Source organism: Vidua macroura, chromosome 3 (assembly GCF_024509145.1).
Source record: "Vidua macroura isolate BioBank_ID:100142 chromosome 3, ASM2450914v1, whole genome shotgun sequence".
Classification (NCBI taxonomy): Eukaryota; Metazoa; Chordata; class Aves; order Passeriformes; family Viduidae; genus Vidua; species Vidua macroura.
The window spans coordinates 50922290-50944867 of NC_071573.1; the positions used below are offsets into that span (position 1 = coordinate 50922290).

At 38.7% G+C, this 22578-nt stretch overlaps 1 protein-coding gene across 5 annotated transcripts in view; it reads right to left on the bottom strand.

Moving 5' to 3' along the window:
- MAP7 (microtubule associated protein 7) overlaps positions 1-22578 on the bottom strand; it is a 108764-nt gene that overhangs the window by 37093 nt on the left and 49093 nt on the right. For all 5 annotated transcript variants that reach the window (XM_053972527.1, XM_053972526.1, XM_053972524.1 and 2 more), the window contains exons 2-3: positions 10536-10604; positions 6036-6113 (exon numbers count right to left, since the gene is read on the bottom strand). In XM_053972527.1, the coding sequence (XP_053828502.1) occupies positions 6036-6113; positions 10536-10604 (147 nt within the window). The remainder of the gene's footprint in view (positions 1-6035; positions 6114-10535; positions 10605-22578) is intronic.

The window sequence follows — 22578 nt, forward strand, 5'->3', positions numbered from 1 at the left end:
AAGTATCAATTCCTGCATTTTATCTTATTAGAGAATCAAAGGAGAACACCTGCTTTGTTTACACTTCTTCCTGTATGAACTACAGACATTCTTCTATGAACTTAAGGGCTCAGTTTTTGTCACCTATAAGGTAGGTATATACAGTGACATAAGTTAGTGTCTTCAGATATGTAAGGATATCTTCAGGAAAAATAAGTAGTTTAGAACATTTTTATTTCATTCTTCTATTCCCCTATTTATGAATTTTCAGAAATATTTTCCTGCTACCCCAAACAGATATGAACAAATTGTCTTGTAAAGTAAAAAGTTTACTCTTTAGACCCCTGCACTAATGTAGAAAAATATTTTAAAATATATATTAAGCTCTATTCTGGATACACAGGTGTGCTCCTAGAAGCACAGCCTCAAATGCCTTGCTGATAGAAAGAATCAGCAGATGAGCCTACAGAAAACTGAAGATATCTCTAAAAAGTCTCATCAACCTGAAAGAGCAGCCAATTTGAGGATGTGGCAGGGAAGAATACCAACTTCTATGATGTTTCTATGAAAATATTTTGGCAGTGCCAAAAGCTCTGCCTGGTGCTGAACCAATACAAAACTCCAGTGTGGGTACAGTCCAACAGAAAGGCATTTTCTCGGGCCTGAGCATTAACAGGTTCATGATCCTTCTCTCCCTTGTAATACCTCACACTGTCTGACAACATGCAAGATTCATTCAAGGAAAGTTTGGTCATCATTGAGATAGCACCTGCACGCTGAAAGCTTAAATTCCATTGGAACAATTACATTAAAGCTGGGAAGTACAAACAAAAGTCATAGCCTGATCCATTTTCTATTCCATTCCCTAGTACAATCAATACATTTGAACACAGCCATGTGATACAAGGACACAAAATTAGAGCATAAAAACAAGATTTAGAAACTGAGCCCTAGACATGCTGTTGAATACCTTCTGCTTGTTTGCAAACTAGAATGTTGGATTAGATTACAAAGCAACATAATAAAGGCTGTGTTTCTGACACTTCTGAAGTGAATAACAGAGCAAAAGAAAACAAGGTCAATAAGAAAAAGACACTCCAATATTAAGAGACACATAAGACTTGAAACCAATTAATTTTACACTGGAATTAACTAATATAATGTGGAAGATGTTAGCTACAAACCACGCACATTTCTTTTTTGGAAATAATTTCGTAGTTTCTTTCCCCTACCACACATAGTAGAACTATTCTTTGCAGGGGTTTCAGGCAAGTGAGGAAAGGAGGAGCATGCACTAAGTGTCAAAGCCCTTATTTTCTGTTGATCTCTATGAAGCAAAGAATGCGCCCCCAGATTCTCTTTTTCTGTTTCTTCTGCTGTCTTGTCACTTCAGTCCTTTTTCTTTTGGTTTACTGCCTATACAAAGGCAGATCAGTCTAGCACCATACTTTCTCAGTCTGCCTTTTGAATCCATGGACACATGGACAGCTCACCTGAGCTAAAATCCTACAGTCTTTGTCACGCTTTCCAGCCTTTATCTTTTCTAACCTTACAGCACTGACCTCAGCAAGAGCTTTCTCCTCTGAGTGTTCTTTCACCTTTGCTCACTGCCAGCTCTGCACTGAGGCTGTGATTGCCCCCTTGCTGCATTAGCAGTAAAATGGATCAGTGATGCTTTAACCATACCTAAAAATGGGGACATTACACAGAAGTGGCTGACTGAACAAATTAGAAGGTGAACTTCAGAGCTGTAATTAAAAGTGAAGTTAATGTGAGATTCTCTAAGCCAACCTTTCCCCAGTAACCATGCTCTGAGGGACATTTTTCACAGAAATTTTTTAACTAATCTTCCTTAAAAATTGGTTTCTTGTCTTATAAACCCTTTTGACATTCAAGTTCTCTAAGGAGATCCCAAAGTTATTCGTATGATAGGTCAATGATTCCTAGTTTCTCTGGGGCTTCTTTCTGTTGGATGAAGTTCTGCCCTCAAGTGCCAGGGAAGAAAATAGGCCAGAAGGAATTTACTCACAGTAAAAATTGTAACTTTTATTAATGTTATTATTTTGCCAATGAGCACTTTCTGTGATGTTTAAAATACTATTTTAGTGCTTATATATTGGAAATATTAAGAATTTAATTAATTTAGCAAACTTGAAATTCAGACATATTCTAAGAACTAAGATTAATCACTCTTTATTTAAGGGAATGTGCTAAGTCAAAAAGCAGTATTACCATCTTTTGTTCCCAACGCTAGAAACTAAATGAACCATGTGTCCTTGTCAGGATCATAATTCTTATAATTCTAAAAAAAAGATCAGTCTTCAAGCAGGATTAGTGTAGATAAAAGATGCAGAGAAGTAAGACTCAAAACAGTTTTCTCAAGCATCAGGGACCAAGACACTGCTAAGTAATAATAAGAAAAATCTTCCTCTTTGCTGGGCCATTACCTAAGGTTGTCAGAAGGAAACCCATTTTAAAATCCCAGTTATTTTCCCTGTTGAAAAACACATTTTGATTTTTCTTTCCCATTAGGGAGGACCAGGTCTGTGCTCTGGAACCAGAGACTGACTGGCATGGAACGACTTTCACCTCTACCACTAAACTTCTACCCTCCAAAATGGTGACAGCACTTAATTAGCATATGCAGAAAAGCCCATGGACATTCCCAGCCAATTCCCAATCTTCATCTGGGAATCAGCAAGCAGACAGCTAGTTGGCTGGAGGCAACATCCTGACAGGATCCATCATAACAGCTTTATAGCAAGAACAAGTAAGTTTTAGCACCAGGGAATGCTCTTCGGCACTGGAAATTTGGCAGTACGGATACAAGCAGTATGGCAGATAAGGGTAAAGTCCACATGATGAAAAAGCAGCAGTTTTCAGTAATGTTTTCCAGTTTGACTAGGCTATCTACCATGGTTGCTGTCATAAAAAGTCAGTTCCAACATGTTTCTCTCAGCATCCAGTGCCAGAACACAGCTGCTCAGCCTGACACTTGTGAAGTGCCAAGCTGGAGCCAGAGTGTGATGGATCCCTTTGCTCTGGCCTCCAGGAACAGATCTACCACTGCCTCTCTTGGGATTTCCATCTTGCATCATCCAAGAGGGTTAGTCTCACATAGAGAGATCTGACATCTGTATTTTAAAGGACAGATGTTAACTTTTATCCATAGGTGCTGTGGGAAAGAGCACTAGTGGAAAGAGCACAAAAATGAAAACATAGTTACTAAAGAGCAAGTGACAACACTGAAAACAATACTTAGAAAATCAAGTAAGATCACCCTAATAAATCCTTTAAAGGCCTGAATGTGATCTCAGCAAAACACACATTACCAAATGGTCAGGAGATTAAAAAGATTGAAGCAGAAAACCCTCCATGAAATTGTTACAACTTTAGTCATGCAAAAGGAACTGCACAGAAAAAAAGTCAAAGAATTAATATTTTAGAAATGTTGGGATGGCATTTTAAAAGCAATGCCTTTTCTACAGTGAAGGAACTAAAACAATCATTCCTTCTTGATGGTGTGATTTGCTGATTGTGTCCCTGTGTATCTTCTGTGTTACCTAAAGAAGAGTCTGAAACAAAACATGAATATGCTAAAGGTGAAAGGGGCATTTTTTGTAGAAGCTTCTTTAATCTTTTCAATCAGGTGGCTAAACATGATCCTTAATAAACAGCAGATACTGAACAGAAGAAGATACAAGAAACAGCAGTCCCAGCACACACACACATACATATATATAAAACAAAAATGCCAGCATTTCCTACTCTCCAAGCACTCATTACAAACAGGACTTAGACACCCAAGTGTGCTAAGTAGTCTAAGACTGCTAAAATACTATTTCCAGGTGCAAGCAAATCCTCAGTTGTTCAGAGCACATGCCAACCCATCACAGGAAAGCCAAATCTATTACAGCACAGTGGAACTTGAAAAAAATTAGAACTTGAGAGTAAAAAAAATGGGGGAAGAAAAATGGTCTTAAATCAACTCTCCTTTAATATCAGAATATTGCCCAATAAATAAACATAATCCTTATTAAACTGGTACTCCACATGTTCTTAACAGAAGGGTCAAACAACTTAATTTTCCTGACCTCCAGGAGTTCAAGTTGCTGAAAGTACAGAACAAAATTACTACCAGCTCTACACCTAGAGAATTGAACCCTTTCCTTTCCTTTTTTTTCGAGCAAAGAATAATTTTACTTGAAGTACGACTGAAATTCTCAACTTCTGAATAAAAAGAAGTCTTTGCTAAACCTGACAGATCTCCTGAATCAAAAGGAAAGTAATTAAGTTTAAATCCAACCTAATTCTACTGAAAAAAATGAAAATTCCTTCCTCCAGTTGATTTACTGTTGCATGGCTGATGTCCCAGTATTAACAAAATCCAACTCTAATTTTTAGCAAGACATATTTATGTAACAATATTTTACAACTTAATGTTTAAGAGAGACAGTTTAGGAATTTCTTTGCTGTGGTTCACATGACATGAGTGACTGATTATCTAGGTTCTGCACTAAATGCACTAAAAAACCAAGAAATTTGCATGTCATTGTAAAAACCATTCCTCTGCTGTACAGATCTGTACAGATCTCTGATGTACAAATCTCAAGAGATAGCTCCTAAATCAGAGCAGACAAATATACAGATGAAAGTACAATGCAACTTTCAATTTTCGCAACAACACACAATACACTCATACATCATAGGGACATGCAGAACTCTCCCATGTGGAAATGAAGGATTCCACATCAATTTACAAAAACTCCTGATGTAGCATTGATGTTGCTTTAAAACATGTCACACAAAATCACACATTTCTCAACAGAAATCATGTCCTTCTGGTAACAAACACTCATTTATCAACAGTTAGAAAAATCAGAGTTGATTTAAATTCAAGGAATGCATCTTTCTCTGCATTTGAGTAAAGCATTGTTATTGTACAAGGATGAAACCTGAGAAAAAAACAAATTCAAGACATGGAGCCATCATCTGTGAGAAACTAATTAAAATGGGCCAGTAGCATCCACTTGCTCTGAAATTTGAAGAAACTAAGCCTACACATACCATCAGCCTCAACTTGAGGAACAGCTTTTCAGGGATTATCAAACATCCTGTCATGCTACCCCTTGAGCAAGCCAAGACTAAAGCTTTCCTTTTCCCCTCCAAAACAATCCCAGTGATTCATGCATGGCTACTGCAATGCTATAAGGTGCTGTAAATAAGGGAGTACATAAATGCTATCAAGACCTAGGTAACAATTAATGATGGCTCTTCAGGTTAGAAAAAATAGCATAATTCTGGCTAGAGTTATAATATAGTTCACTCAACTTTCAGAAGTTAGAAATGGGAAATAAAGAACTTCTGTTTCTCAAGCCCTAAAAATAATTCAGCATTGAAAGAAATCAGAGGAAACATATAAAAAAGAGGAAATACTTGTATTTCCCAACCTCCCGATTACCACAGAACTTTGTGGCAGCCAAACATATAAAAGTTGTTCAGAAAGCCACCAATTTGGCTTCACATAATTCTTAATTCTCTCACCACCATACTCAGTACACTGCCCATCAGTAGTCACGTTAGGTAGCCTTCACTACTCACTTGAACTGTGTTATACATACACAGGCACAGGCGACATAAGATATTGAGCACACCTATTTGACACCTACTAAAGGTTTGACCTGAAAAAAGTACCCCACTACATTAAAAAATTTAAATCATACATTGGCAACATAATCTGCAATTCTATTTTACGGTATTCAGCATTTTAATCTTAATTGGTAAAATATTCTAAAACTTCCAAATTCCTTTTACATCAGCTAAACTCCCTTGCATGATTTCAGAATTAAACCTACTTTTCACTCACATTTACAGAACAGGTGAGAGATGTAGTACTGATGAACCAAAAGATCTACTTTAAAGATATGACAATGTATCTAAGATAACACTATTGCAAATCTATCATTTTGCTGACTGCCCCTAAAAATAAGCTGGCAATAATGCTGCATGCAGATGACAGTCCATTAAAAACAAACAAAAATCAGAGGGGGCCTTACCTAGCTGTTTTTCTCGCTCTTCTCTCCGTTCTCTGGCAAGCCGTTGCCTGTCATCAACCTTTAGTACTGTTGGATGATCTACAAATGGAGAGAGAGGAGTATTAGACACATAGCATAAAATCAAATACTACCAAATCCAAACTTATAGGAAAATGGCTGTTAATTCGAATTATTCTGTCAAAATAGATAATGTTTTCAGAAATCTATCTTATTTTTAAAAACCCAGAAAATGGATAATTAGAATGCATTCCTATTTTTTAAGATGTAAAATACTTCCAAATAATAGACTAAGATGTGACTGCAAGTACCCAGCAAGACTACTGCTTGTAAAAGCCAAGGAAGAAGCTTTATTTTGTTTCCAAGCCTAAAAAAACTTGACTGCTAGAGAGCATTTTGAAAAAATACTGTTTATTATTCCATAATGTCTCTCCAAAATGCATCCACAGGAAAGGTGGATAATAAAGCAAGAATCAGCACCCAAGCAAAACAGGCTGAATCAAAACAATGATCTGGCTGAGTAGTTCTAAAGTAGTTCTGGCTGTGCCTCTGAAAAAAGCATGATATTGATTTCAAAAGATGTTTGTGTGCACATGTGTTAAAAACTCTGGCAAACATATTAAAGGCAGTCCACACATGCATAGACTGGTATAACACGAGTCAAGTAAGATGAGAGCTTTAACTATTCTTGTAGACTGAAATTTATCTACGTGAGTACTTCACAACTATCTGCAACTGGCTTCTTGGATCACAGCAGTAAGACTGAGAATAATATGAAGGATCTGTGTCAGAGCCCAGGTCTGACTTTAAAAATTCAGGTTTGGTTGGAAAACATCACTTGCTCAATGATGATTCTGGAAGACAACAAAGTGCTGAACAGTTAGCATTCAACTTCCAGTCTCAGCAATGGAGCTGTTCCAGACAAAGGGAACAAAATCCAAGTTAGCAATTCATCTCAGCATGCTGCCAAAACTAATTTCCTACTCAGCCTGCTCTGTTAAACCTGGAAAGCTCTTAATATTATGGGGTTTTTTTAGTAGCACTGACAAAAATCTGCTTTGCATAAGAACAAAGTAAACAAAAAGCCCACAGAAAAACCAACAAGTTCTGGGTATAAATAAATGGTCTGATTTATCTTGGTATTGAGGGGAACTCAGTTTTTAAGTTTTTTAAGACAAAGACCTATTCAAATACTGTTACCATGAAAGTGCACAAGACAACAGAGCCTTTTCACTATTCAGTGTTAATACACATGTAAGCAACTTGTAAAAACATGTAGAGTCAGCCTACTTGTGTATGGGATGCATACCTATGAAAAAAGTTATTAGCAAACAATACAATGGGTCATAAAACTGAGGTTAAAGATATTTGCAAAATAAGTCCCTGAAGTGAGGCTATGCTAGATTAATTTTGAATAGTTATTTGAATTAGATTAAAAAAAAAAACCATAATAAATGTGCATTTCATCCTCTAACAGAAGTTTCTGTATAAGCATGACAGGATTTCTTGGGTGAACCAGTTCACCAACAGCTAAGTACACTTTAATTACTCTTGAACTCTAATCAGTGAAAAACTATTATCTCAACAACTGTCAGACTAGAGTCCCAATTAAGAGTGTTAATAGCAGTGCAAAGTAACAGCTGCAAGGAGAAAACCCATTGCACAGTTGGCAGGGAGAACCTTCAAAGACAAAAGCACCAGTGAAAGGTGCAACAAGTGAAAAAGTCAGCAGCAAAGACAAAGGTAATTCATCACCCAGTTGCAGGTCAAAACTTCAATGATGGCTGACTAGCCCACAGTGCCGCTATTTATGACACTTTGCTCAGTCATGGCATGGCAGAGATTTGCCCACTGCATGGTGTACATCTGCGTTTGGATGATGTTCAGCAGTGCACTGACTCACACGCAGTCCCTTTAGCATGCAGACACAGGTCAAAAGGGTAATAATATTCCTTCTCCCTGGTGACAGGCACACAAGGTTCACAAAACATGAATTTCTGTGGCATGAGTAATTAGGGCTTGTGGAATAATACACATTTCCCCTGGAAAACAAGGATTCCCTTCAAGGGATGTCAGCAAAGTCAATGTAACATTGAGTTGACAGAAAATGATGAGGCACTGGGGAAAAATGTAGAAACCTGCTTCTTTCAGAATATCCTTCCAGTTGGGGTTTTTTTTCCCTTTCTTGAGAAGAGAGATGTCCCTATCGAAGAGAGGCAACAATTCTTCAAAGAGGCAGCAGAGTTACATGGACAGGCAAACTGAAAAAGCCTCCCTTACGACTTCCTAATTATAAGCAATGAAGGAATAAAATAAATTTTTAAAGTTGCCCTCTGCCACTCTGTTTGAAGATATCCAATTATTTTTTCCATATCACACACCTGATAGTGTTCACACAAGAACAGTCCCTCCCCCAACACCCCAGGATGTTAGAACAATCCTAAAGAATTCACATTAAGTTGCAGGCTATGCACAGTGTGTGTCTTCAGTAACAAGTGATTTTGCATACATTTGGGATCACAAAGAGCTAAATCAATATTAGGACAAAGATGAGGATAACACCTTTGTAGCAGACCATCATTGCATTTGGTCTGCTAGAAACTGGAGCACATATTATCAGTGCAAGACTTACACTAATAATTAAAATGTCTTCTTTAAGTTTTCAAAATTATCCTTCATAGTTTGGCTACAACCTCAAACTCCAACATTTGCATTCTGAATCCACATGTTCCGTTGGTGCCCCCAGTGCCGAGCATCAATGGTTTCAAACTGTGGCAAAACAAGCGAGCTCACTGGGACTGCTCCCCATTTTATTTCTCATGTCACTATTCATTAAAAACCCACCAGGCAAATACCTGGGGGATTGGCATTTCTTCTTATTTGGTAGGAATACCAGGACAAACAAAATATTTTGTACTCTCTTTTGCTCATATTCCTCATCAGACCGTAAGCTTTAAGTTACTGTGAAAGGAAATGGAAAACATGTCAGCTGCAACGAATCCTGCAAGAATTTCTCATTTTTTAGAGAAATAATTGCCAATTGGGCATATGCAAAGCCTAAGAGACAACACTCCAGGAAGACAGGAAGACCCACATGCTGCTTTGGAAGTTGCAGTCTGGTTATGCTGCAGTATGTGGGAACTCACACTCAACAATCTATTTCCCTTCACTTATGTAACAGGCACAGAAATAAGCATTTGTATGATAGGGATGTTGGGAGAATAAATAAGCCATAGCTCTGCAATCTGAAGCCAATTTCTCTTCAATAGGAGAACTTAATTTTGTACCTGATGCTGGAAATTAAGCCTCTAAATTACATATGAAAACAGTATATGTTCATATTTTTAGAACATTTAGTGTGTGTTCAAAATTCATTTTAATAGGTAATTTTGAAAGCTTAGAAGCTGTGAACAATATTTTGCAGAAATTCAGCATTGAAACATCAATAGGTTTTTATCCCTAATGAGAGTAACAACAGCAAAAAACAATTTTTACAAATCTTCTGTAGAACTAAGGCTCGACAAACTCCTAAGCAAAATTTATATTAGTAGAAATTAAGTTCCTAAATTATCAATTGTCATACATACTTTGTAAATATAACCAGTTTTTGTGGCTCATACTATCAGCTCCACTCTGCCTTCCCTCATTCCAGCCCCAAGAATTTTGGATTCCTTCTACACACCAGCATAGATGAAGGGAACATTGGAATAGATAGGATGCCCTCCTGAGAAATGAAAACTGGATTAAACTATTGTAGAATAAAGCAAGTATTGAATGCTGTCCACCACAAAGAGCTGTGGAAAGAGTGTCTTTGTTTTCTCCTCCTTTTCCCACTGCCTATGTGATTGAATCAGAGCAGCCGTGATCCCTGTGCTTTGTGCAGGACCCAGCGTGCCTGGCAGAGCATTCCAGGTGTGATCTGAAAGCAGAATTTAGATATCAAAGTCCTCTTCTGGATCTTGGTCTAAGCATGCAAGTGGAACAGACCCATGACACCAAGGACTATACTAAGCTTTTTAGCACATACATTTTCGGCTGTGTAAGCGAACAGTGAACTAAATCCACACAATGTACCCATGAGGTATGGTGAAGTAATGAGAAACATCTGCCCACAGCATAGAGCATGTTACAAAATACGGTATGCCTTGTGGTAAGTGAGGAAATGCCTGAACAGAGGCACATTCTTAAAATCTGCAAATCTTTGCCTACAGCACAAAATTCTCATTCAAGCACAAATGCAAATACAGTGGCTTCTGTTGTCTTTTTTCACTTCCCAACTCTCATTCCCTAAGCTATTCTATAAGTAAATTTTTCCAGTTTTGCTTCTTTGCAAATCATCACATATTCCAACCTATCTAAACATGAACAGTCACCAATACCAGTTTTGTCTGAAACAGTGAGGTAGAAAAGCAACAAACTTTAGAAGTTCCTGTGACAACAGCTGTTTTCCATGCACCATTGAGGCAAACAGCCTTAAAACACAGAGCATGTAGAATGGTGTACCTGGTTTATTTCCAGCATTGCTTTGTCCTGAAGTAATTTTCTTATCTTGTGTTTCAGAACCTTCAGTTGCTAAAATAAGGAAGAAAAGAAGATATCAATTAACTATTTTACTTGGTAATAGGTCACTCACCTTATTACATTGAAATTTAAATATTGCTGGATTCCCTTTAAAATCAGACTGTTCCAAGATTTCACCTTAATGCCATTCTACATAATTTTGCATAGAAGAAGGCTACACAGAAAGCATTTAAGCCACAATACAAGTTCCCAATTCAAGCTGAGGAAAGAGCCATGAGAAGATTTCATTTTAACAATGTGTTTTAATAAGACTTATAAGATGACTTGCAGATCCCAGGTTTCTAAAGGTATGGTACAAGATACTGGTAAAAACTTCTTTACAAATTGCACATCCATAATGCAGGACTGAAGAGAGGACTATTAATTATCTGAATGAAATCTAACTGAGGAGATATTCCCATTATTTGAAACAGACTTTTGATCGGGCCCTATCAGCCTAGAACAAGATCTAATTCTGGAGCTCTGAATGTCCTTTCAACAACCCTTTATAAAGAAAAAAAACCCCAGAAGATTCATTACTATTATTACAATCAAAACCATATCCTTAGCTGAGCATCTATCTGTAACTGAAAAACCAGCCGAGAAATTAGATGCCATGATTTTTTCATCTTACTACTCATCTTTGTATCCAGCAGTTCCACTATAGGAGTGTTGGAGTCCAGAACACACCAATCTGGGAATAGCCTAAAGGCAGACTGTAAGAATTCTAAGAAGCCTTCCAAAAACAGCTTGAAAGTATTTGCAAGCAAGGATAAAAAGACAGTTATAAATAAAGTTTAGGGGATGAAAGACACTAATTTATTTGAACAAAAATATTACTAGAAATGAAAGTTGGAAAAAAAACCCTGATTACTCCGGATTTAACAGCTAAACAGGCATTACTGTATTAGATCCACTTTAGAAAACATAATTAAAACAAATTTTCCTCAGAAGTCTCCAATTCATGCAATGCAATTCATAACATGCAATTTCTTATGCATGTCAGCTTTAACAATACACACTCAGCACTTAGTACCTCAGTGAGTTCATTCCCATCATGGCCTCATGACCTTTGTTTCCTTGCTTACCTCCTTCCACAGGCATGTTTCACGATTAACACAGAGGGTAAAAGGTAGCAGGAAGAACCTTCATGTTACATGTACTGTACCTTTTTTGCAGGGGGAAGGTGGATGAGGGAAATAGAAAAATACTGTTATCAAATGTTTCATTTTCAACAGCAACGTTTTGCCAAGAACAATGTTCAAAAAATCAGTCTCACCAAAAAAATGTGTGAAAACTTAATTGTGCAAGACTCTTCTTGATGCCTGTATTAAGTCTCTTGCAGTCAATGCAAATAATCGCTGTTCAACTTAACAAATACTGATTCCAAATGACAGTAAGAACGGTAGCACCTTAAAGGCAGCCCAACACAAGATTTTAGTATTTGCCATTTTAAAGGCCTCATATAAAAGATTAGTGTGACCTATGGGTAGATGGACTGATTTTTGGCAAGATAATTGGAGCACCACTGAACTCTTGCACCACCAGGCTTGAAAGTATCTACCTTTATGAAAATCCATACCTGGTGCTGGAACAAGTCCAGAGAAAGCCAAGAGAGTTGGTGCAGTGTCCAGAACACAAGTGCTATGCGGAGCAGGGGAGGGAGCTGGAGGTGTTTAACTTGGAGAAAGGGAGGCTCAGGGGGAATCACAGCACTCTCCATAACTGCCTGAAAGGAGCTTGTATCCAGGTGGAGGTCAGCTGCTTCTCACAGAACAAGAAGAAACACCACAAGGACGAAACGGCCTCAAGTTGCACAAGGGAAGTTTTAGACTGGATATTAGGAAACAATTCTTCCCAAAAGAGTAGTCAGGCATTGGAACAGGCTGCCCAGGGAAGTGGTGGAATCACTATCTCTGGAAGTGTTCAAAAACTTGGGGATGTGGCACCCAGGGCTATGGTTTACTGGTGAACATGGCAGCGTTAGTTTAACAGTCGGATATCATTTTAGAGGTCTTTTCCAACCTTAACATTTCTGTGATTCTAAACTCTCTATATCTTATCTCCTGCTCAAAGTTAAGGTACTAGTAAAATAAGCTTTTCTCCTGCATGAATCAACTATTTAGAACATTCCCAGAAAAAGTCCCTCTAGTTACATCACAATTCCCTTCAGCCTGGCCTAGGGCATTATATAGAAGAAGAAACTGTCATAAAATAGTAAAAATACTGTTTCTAAGAGCTAGTGAGTACACTGATGTTCTAATAGTGTCAGCACAAATTTCTTTGCATCTTTCATACTGAGTATGTGCGTTATTTGCTTCAAACATTGCACAACGGGATTATGCAACACTCCATTAACTTCAAAACTGTGGTTTAAATGACAGCCAGAAAATACACTTGCAAAAAAGCCTAGGTACACAAAGTAATACTTTTTTCCCCATATCTCCTTGTCTAACATTTCCTTGGAATATTTTTTGACATGGTTTGAATACACATTCATATGACCACTCATATGACAAGTGATGAAAAGAACAGATGGCACACCATGAATTTTAACGATGCTGGATATCAAATAAGAATTGGCACAAGTATTTAGCAACCAGTGTAGGTGTGCTCCCACATAAAATACCTCTTGCTCTAGGATACAAACAGATTAATCAGACAACTAAACATCTAAAATCCACACCTAAATATTGACAACACCAGTTTCTATACCTGACAAATGCCAGAAGAGATATCATTTTACTACCTAATATTTGCTCTGCTGTTTATCTTGAACCACTAGCTTTACATAAGGGAATAAAAGCTGCATAAAGAAGAGTTACAGATGGATAATTTTCTGTGAAGCACAGCTGTCTCTCTCAGCTCTGCCATATTACTATATGGCACAGCACCAAACAGAAAGCTGTACCTCAGCTTCTCTGTGTGGAAAGAGGGGAAAAATAGTGGCAGGAGAAAGGCAAGAAAAGAGATATGTATTTCTGAATAATATGCATTTGTAAATGCTGAGCTTTCAAGTAACACCAGTTGCAGCACAGAATTCAACATATATACCAGGGGCAGAGCTGAAAGAGATCCATAAGGATGACAAGTGCTAGGGAAGACCTCTTCAGGCTCAGCTTTTAGCTTTGCTTTGAACCAAGACAAGTACAAAGCTGGCAGATTGCTGCTAAAAGAACAGTTTTGTAATGGAAATGAAATCTATTTAGAAATCTCTGATCAGTTTCAATATATCTATGTGTTCCCAATCAGACAGGTTGAATCAATACTTCTATTGATTACCAGGATAAGTACAAGCTCTAGAAGGACTGACAAGCAATTTCATAGGATGTCAGCTCACCCCATGTCTCATACGGCCATTATAATTACTGTAAATTCCTAGAGCAGTTGATAATCTCTGTACCAAATACCAGTACCAAAGTTTATTTCCCAAAATGGAAAAAAAAAAACACTTTATGATAGCCAGAACTACTTTGAAAGAGCTGTTCCATGATCAGCATCTGTCAGATAAAAATGCCTTTAATAACCTTACAGTCTAAGGTGTTCCTCTTGAACTAACAAAACCAGTTATCTCCAGCTTGTCCACAGGAGGCCTGTGTGAGCAGAAGTAGGAACTGTTAGCAGTGGGAAGCAAAACAAGTACAAAGAGAAAGTTTATATTAAAAATATTCAAAGTCAAGGAAAAGGCTCGTAAAATACTGAGAAAGGAGGAAAACTGTAAGCTTTTAGTGCTTCTTTACATGTCAGGTAAGAAATATGGTCACAGAAATCTGGCCTGGAAGACAAGGCAAAATAGTCAAGGGGAATAGAATTCAAGAGAATTAGAACCTCTGGGAGGATGTGCTGGAAAGCAGAAAGAACATTCACCCAGACCCTGGAAAAAACACTGAATGTCAAACATTGAGAGGCAAAGCATCACACTGGCATTTTGACAGGCTTTTTTAAAAACACAAGAGCTGTGCAGAAACTTGTTTTTCAGACTGGCACATCATGAACATGTTTGCATGGTGTGAACCAGCTATTCCCAGTGAGGTGAATGGCAAACCAAAGGCCCCACAGCAAGGCTGAGGAGCTGGAAAGAAGATGCTTAAGCTCTGTTCCATGGAAGAAGGGAATCAGCCTCAGAAGACAGAGGCAGTTCTATTTCCAGAAGGTCTCTACCCCCAGGAGTGTAAGCCTCAAGAGATTAAATGCAGTGTGAAGGGGCACTTGGGGACCACAAGCAAGAAGTGCTGCTGAGACCTGTGTCAAGGTCAGAGTGCGCACAGCAGCCCGCACCAGAACTGCATCCTAGCATGGGTCTGGAAAGAGGAGCTGCACAAGGGCTGCACAGCTGTGGATGAGAACACAAGCACAGGAGAGCCCCAGGCCTGCAGACAGCCATGACAGTGCAGGTACACCTCTGTACAGGGTGCTCTGAGCACCAAGGGGGAAAGACCACCCTCCAGTTTCCTGTTCTATTTCTACAAGCGAGAGAGAAGTTACTGAGAAGCAGCCATGAGAAAAAAAGAAACAGCTAAATCAGAGGAGGAGGGATTACAGGGAAAAAAGAAGACAATCTAGCTATTCTTTACCTGTCACTTGTCATCTAATCCCCCTGGTATGACTGAACAGCTACTTTTTTTAGCTGTCAGAGTGTGCCAGGGGTGTGTGAGATAGGGAAGGCTTCAGAAATGACAGCTGGAACAAACTCATACCTCAGTAAAAAAGTGCTTCCAATACATAGCACAGGAAATTCAGCATTAAACTGGGAAACTTAAAACAGAGCTAACTGGGAACTGATATATTCTTTACTCCTTAGCACCTAATCCTGCTACCTCCAACTACTTCCTTATGAACACTGCTCAAAAAAAAAAATCTGAATAAAACTCCCACTCTTAAATTCACTTGCTTATTTATGTAGCATGTCACACCTGACATGCACAATGTAAAAAATGCATAGTTTGAATTACCCAGAACTAAGCAGAGAACAGAGTATTCTAAGTTTGTATAAGTAATAATAAAGAATTGGTGCTAGTCTAGACAGTTTTGTCTAGACACTGGGAACAGTGGCTAGCTAGCATGTCAGTCAAGTCAGAGGTATTGCTGTAGTAGGTAGAGTGTGCTGAAAGTGCAGACATAGGTCAGAGCTGACAGAATTTATTAGAACTTATTATTTATTAATTCAGAAACACATTAAGACCAAAATCCTGAGTAGCTGGCTCAGAATAAACATCTGACCATTCAGCAACTAGCTGTTCTGTTCTAAGGCAACATCACTGAACTTTAAGACTAAAGAGTTTCTTTATAACAAAACTGGGTTGTTTATTGTACAAGCAAATTCCTGTGAACCATGATCCAGGGGCTGACTACATGGGAAAGCAGAGTTCAACACAAATTAAAGCTTTTCCACTACTTGTGACTTTTGCCTCTTCTTACATCCATAGTTTATGAATAAGACATGCAAAAACTACTCTCCATATTTACAGTAAAAATATATTTTGCAAGTCTTTAGAATTTCACATTCCTTGTGTTATCAATAGTATCTATATATATTTAGACAAACAATATACTACATAATATTTTAATGCAATTTATTGTTTTAGAGTTAAGTAATGTGCTCATTCCATACTTGCACCCCATGCTTATTTCTTACTTGTATTTTAAAATTGTAAGCTTGGGAACAAAGGACAGCAATCTTTCCAAAGATAAATAGGTCTCAAAGCTCTATGGCTGGCCAAAAATTACCAAGATGCATGCAGTACAGCTGATAGATAAAAAGGTAAAAAAAAAAAACCAAGCATCTGGATGTTTAATATTAAAATCTTTAGAGTAAGTCAGGACAAAATTGTGATCCGCTCTCTTCTTTAGAGTTGTTGGAGAGGATATGTTGTAAAGAATCCCATTTAAAAACTCACTTGTTAGATGCTAGTTTTCAAAATCCACTTGTCAATACTGACTCTGAAATTTCCCCTCAAGAAGAGAGTGGGGTGAGTGTTGGCCTGGAAACCTGTTCCAGCACAGCTGGAGACAATATTTTCCAGCGCTTCTGCACTGTACTGAACATTGGACAGACCAAATTTCTTATGCTGCTGCTTCTACCATCTGTGTCTGAGCTGAACGCTAAGTCAATGCTTACTCCTTGCTGTCACAGCATAAGCACACTGGAGCCCTAATCTTGTTCAGGGCCTGTTACACTTTTCATAAGATTATTATAAAACAGTACCTTGAGTGAACAGAAATCGCACTGCCACCAGCACCGGCTTTGCTTCTGTAAACCCCTATGCACGCAAACATAACCATTACCAAAGTCAAACCCTTCAAAACAAGAAAGGAGAGAAATTCTCACCTTAAATTAACACTTGCTACAATGTGACCCTGCTGAGAGGCTTGAAAATGGATTGGAGACCCAAATGCAACAGCTGGTACACAAAACCAAACCATCTCCTCTCATCACCAAAATCCATTTGTACAAATGGCACAGAAGAGCTGTGTTTAAGACATTTACTCTGACACTTAAACCATGCAGGAGCCCAGAAACTAAGCATTGGCATTTTATCAGTATAAAATGCTGATTCTCCCCTTCTGCAAAAACTTAAAACTTCCCTTCAGTACAGGAAGTAATAAATGGTACCTTGTGTGTTGCTGCTGGCTTCCAAAGTGCAAGCAGCCTGAGAGCAGTCAGCTCCTATCCACAGACCATTCTGAAGCAACCTTCATCCTTTAAAGCCCTTGCTGCAGAGCCGTTCCTGTGTAGCAGATATGCTGCCCTGGTAGTTGGCAGATGCTCCCTGAGCAGTAGCTGAGGACAGGAACAAAAAGGCACACTAAGAAACCTTTGCTAACACTTACTATGGACAAGGAGCTTCCTGGCCCTTCTGGGAAGGTTCAGTGACCAGTTAAAGAGTCAGGCTCAGAGCAGCACTGGAGGTGAGCTCAGATCCTACTATTTTTTTAGAGAAACAGGATGGGAAACAAGGGAAATATCTCTGGAGATTGGAGGACTGTAGCACTTAGCAATAGGTTGCAGGAGGGACAAGGAGAGCACAGCATCAGCACGCTTTTTGCAGAAGCTTGCTCACAAGACATGTAAGCTTTCTAGGCAATGGGGAAACCAAGCCACTGATGGTGCACTGACTGCCCTTCTTTCAGGTTTATCCTTTGGGGAAGGGCATACAAATAGGAATAGAACTGAAGCATCAGCTTGGAAACTTTACACATGTACTGTCCACATTCTATTCCACTCAAAAATCCCTAAGCCCTCTAGAATGCACTGAACACCAGGCTCAAAAGAGACACTAGAAAGATTTCTCTAACAGAGCTACCATTTCAGAAAAAAATAGAAACACATCAAAAACAACTCTTTCAGGCTTCTTAATTTAAATTCTTCAGAAAACTCTTGGCAAGATGGGTAGGGCTATACCATCAAAATCTTTTTGTAACAAATTTTTGTTCTAATTAACAGCACTGATCTTGAAAATTATTTCAGGAGATTTTCATGGTTTTGCCAACTACTATAGCAGTGAGGCAGAAAGAACTGCAAGAATTCTGCAGAAGTCTTGGATCTAATGCACTCCAGCGTCTTAAAACTAAAATCTAGATTTCTGTTTTTAAACAACAGAGACATGTACCTAATTTTGGTTAGATGTCAATACTCAGATTCTCTTGTTAAGGGAAGTAGGTTGAAGTGATTTCTAAAGGAACTAAGGTGAAGCAAGAGTACTTCCAGACTATAGACTGGTTTGCTATTTTTAACACAGGTAATACAAGTCTTCACAACTTCAGATAAAAACTTTTTGAAATTTCCATCATTAGCAAATGGAAAATGCCTGTTTTTCTACAGTCTAAACAGCAGTACTTAAAAAGTACATTTGCAAGTTGGAGGTTTGAGTCAGAAAAGTGACAGAATACCTGTTTCGTTTCTATTCACTGAAACATGAAAGCAAAGTTCATGCCTTATTTAAACATACCTATTAATTAAGTTTATATTAAAGTATTTTCAATTCTTAAAAGCTCAATGCTTTAGTAATCTTTTTGTACTTCCAACAGTGTGGAACTTACCAGTCTGGTTTGCAAATATAAATAAATTATATGACACCAAGCTGCAGTGACCGTCTCAGTTCTTCTTGCTCTGGCACTTATCATAGAAGTCTACCATTAGAGTTGCCAAACAAAGCACTGTTACCAATGTTCCTCATCTCTAAAGTCCTGGCTGAGCAAAGCAGAGTGAAAATTGACCAGCATTAGTGTTTACTACTCATGGAATGGCATAAAAGTTGCCATTGTTTTCATCATATAGACTAGAGAGATAAACACAGCTATTTAGCACTCAACTGTAAAACATTAAAGCCAGAAGCATAAATACATTTATTTAGAAACAATCCACAGACATAAATCTGGATGGTGCAACTGGCTATAGGCAAAGTGTCAGCTTTCTTTTTTTTTTAAAAGATTAAACATGCATAACTGCTCCATTGGGAGATGCGTATTTATAAAATATTACTTTTGGCTGACTATGTCCGCTTTAAAAAGCACTGTATCCTAAAATATTAAATAATGTAGAAGATACCAAACCAAATGCCTTTGTAGGGAGAGTTATAATCTTTTAAGGATGATAAAAGAAACACAGTGTCTGTAACAGCATTTTTAAAAAAGTTGACACTCATACCCTCTGGATAATAATATTTCATTATCTCACTGCAATATAAAACAAGGATATTAACATGAAAGGATCCCAGGAAAAAAGGTTTTCTGCTGAAAAAGCCTGTGCTATGAAGCCAGTTCTGCAGCTGACCAGAAGGCTAGCAAGCTCACCCAAACACAGATGAGACACATAAATGGAAGATTTTTAATTACACATCACCAAAATGAAAGCTGAAACGCCACTGCCTGGGGGCATGCAGGACAACCTCAGTTCCAGACAGCCAGCAATTTGTGCTGTGCAGCCTGTCTTAGGGCATGAGCTCTCTGAACACCAAAAGCAGGCAATGTGCAAGATGCAGTGATTTATTTGTGAGACTATTACACAAGGGCAAACACCTTCAGCCAAGGTGCAAGAGTACCAGCTGCTTCTCCTCCTCCTATTTCTCACTGCTGCAAGCAGCATTTGCTACCAGGATGTCAGAGAGATTCCCATACCCAGGATCAGTGTCAGTGTATTGCTGCAGTAGCTGTACATGGAAGGTCACCTCAGAGATTATGAAATGAAGCACCTGTACAATTTTATAGAAGAAAAACTCTTCTGGACTTCAACCAGAGATCATTCTCCAAACTATGAGGTAATTCCTGTGAGTACTTCCAAGTCACAATGAAGCTTACACCTACTGCTGAGAAATGGAGAATTAGGCACAGACCAGCCTGCTTTCTATATTCGCACCAATTCCAAGGTGAGATTGCTTGAACTGCAGAAAGCAACTTGAGTATCCCATTATTTGATATCCTCGCTCAGAGGGCACAATGATCAAAGCATATGGCAGCCTGTGAGTATTAGTGAGATAGCAACTGCAGTAAAGTGAGCGTGGGCATGGAGAAAAGGGGAAAATGGATACTTTGCTATACATTGCTCCATTAAGCAATTTGATCTTGAGAAATAGTAATTTTTGAAAACAATGCAATCTCTTTGGTCTCAAAGACAAGAGGACTAATCACTTCTCCCCACCAAAGTAAAATAAAATGAAACATTCTTTTGATGCAAAACATATTTTTAATTTAAATGAGTGTGCTGCAAAACGAACAATATCTATTGATTAATTTAGGATACTCCGGCCAACATAGAGCTTTTCAGACAACATAGTGCTTTCTTCTTGCCACCCCACTGACATATAAAGTCACAACATCCCTGCTGAACTCAGTGCATACCCATGCTTTCCTCTATGCTTTCAACTCTTCTGACTTAGCTCCATGTGCACTGAAGTTCATAGTTACCATCCCAGTGACTTCACAGAGTAGGCCCATAACAGTGGTTCCTCTGCCACTACAGAATCACAGGATGAATCATAGAATGGTTTGGGTTGGAAGGGACCTTAAAGATCATCTAGTTCCAAACCCCCCTACTAAGGACAGGAACACCGTCCACCAGCGATCAGGTTGCTCAAAGCCCCATCCAACCTGGCCTTGGACACTTCCAACAATGGGGCATCCACAACTTCCTGGGCCACCTGTTCCAGTGCTTTACCATCCTCATGGTGAAGAATTCCTTCATACATGGCAGCATACTGATCATTAAAAAGCAAGGCACTACTCTTTTTCTGTGTCACAGTAATTAATTCCTATCTACAGCAACCAAGTGTTTCTGTTGCCCTGTGGGACATCCCCACACACGCACAGCATTTTCAGATGCAATCTCAGTGTGCCCTTTGTAAGAACAAACGTGTTATCTTCATCGACATCTGAATGCTGTGCCTTGCCCTTGCCAGGTGAGGTTTAGACCAAGAAAACAAATGAGGTTTTAGAACTGCATTTTTCCACAGGGAGGGAATTCAGATTTTTGCTTTAATAATGTCTCTCTGCTGCGTGTGCAGCTGCAGGCACACTCTAAAACTAGGGCACTTAAGCATTTTACACACACAAACACAAGTGCAGCTGCAAGAGGCATAAGACACTTAACAAATGAAGTGATATGAACTTTTTAAGCATAAGAAAGTTCAAAAATAGAACTGTTCTCCTTCAAAGCCTTCTTTCTTTGGTTACTCTGCACTGCCACCTTACACAACTATACAAGTGAGACTACAACACAACTCTCCCAGTGCATTACTTTTAGAATACATTTAACATCCCCCTGACCTTCTGGGTACCTCCAATCACTTTCTTTCTACAGAGCTTCAGCCAACAGTACAGCATCTCTCACTGGATTCCAGGTTACTAGCCAGCCACACAAATTACAATTCCCTCACTACTCATCCCCATTAAAAGACATCTACAATAAAGCTTAAGAGAAATCCATTATCCAAGATTTCCCCTCCTCTGCTTTCAATTAAACTCAGAATCACTGTATCTCTGCTGAACTAAGTGAAGTCCTGGCCTTCATCCCATAATGGCTTTAAAGCATCTTCAGTTTCATCCTTTTGCGTCTAGGAAGAATCTTCTTCCTAGGAGTTGCAAGAGTAACTTTGTTCAATTACCTCATTCGGGAGAGAATAAATGAGCACTCATCACAATAAGACAAACAGGACAATTTCAACCCAGCCTATTGATTTAGTGGCTATTTTCCTCTTACAGTCAGCCATAATAGAAGTACATTTGCACAAACAGACAAGTAGTTTTAGACTACATGAAACATTGAAAGTGTTTCATGCCCATTGTGGTTTAGTTTCACAGGACAACTCCCAAGAAACTGCTCTGCACAAGCCCTGACAACTGCCTTTGGTGAGATCTTATCAAACCTTGCACCAGAGAATGAGTAAAAATAAAGATGCTCAAAACACAAGAAGAGAGGAGGGGCAGGGGGAAAGAAGTATTATTTAATGCTAACAGTCTAAGGCACTTAGTACTCCATGCAAAGGAACATGGGGTAAAATTTTATAGCTATAATTGGCTATAGAAGCTGCAGAGTTTTCCGAAAGAGTCAGATTCTAAATAAAATAATGAAGTAGCACAATCTTTTTTACTAAGAAAACGTTCATTGCCACATGGGTTTCATCTCCTGACTCAGCACCCTGAACTGAATGTGGGAGAACTGTGTCAACACCAGAGTCTGCCGCAGGAGCTTGACTTGGCTGAAAAGCCAAGTTAAGCATTACATTGAGACAGCTGCAATGGTCCTGGTACCTAATTATCTTCACACAACAACACTTTAGGCCACTTAGATGTATGCCTGGTACATTTGCTGGGATTTCTCTTCCAGACAGATAAATTCTAGACTACAAGTCAGTGGGATCAACACAAGCAACACAGGCAATCATTTCACTGCTGCAGGTTTTTTTTCTTGGGCAAAGCTCCCTGCAGCTCAAATTTTGCGGAGATGTTCAGTCTTCCTTCCAGCCTCAGGAAAATAAAACATGAATAATGC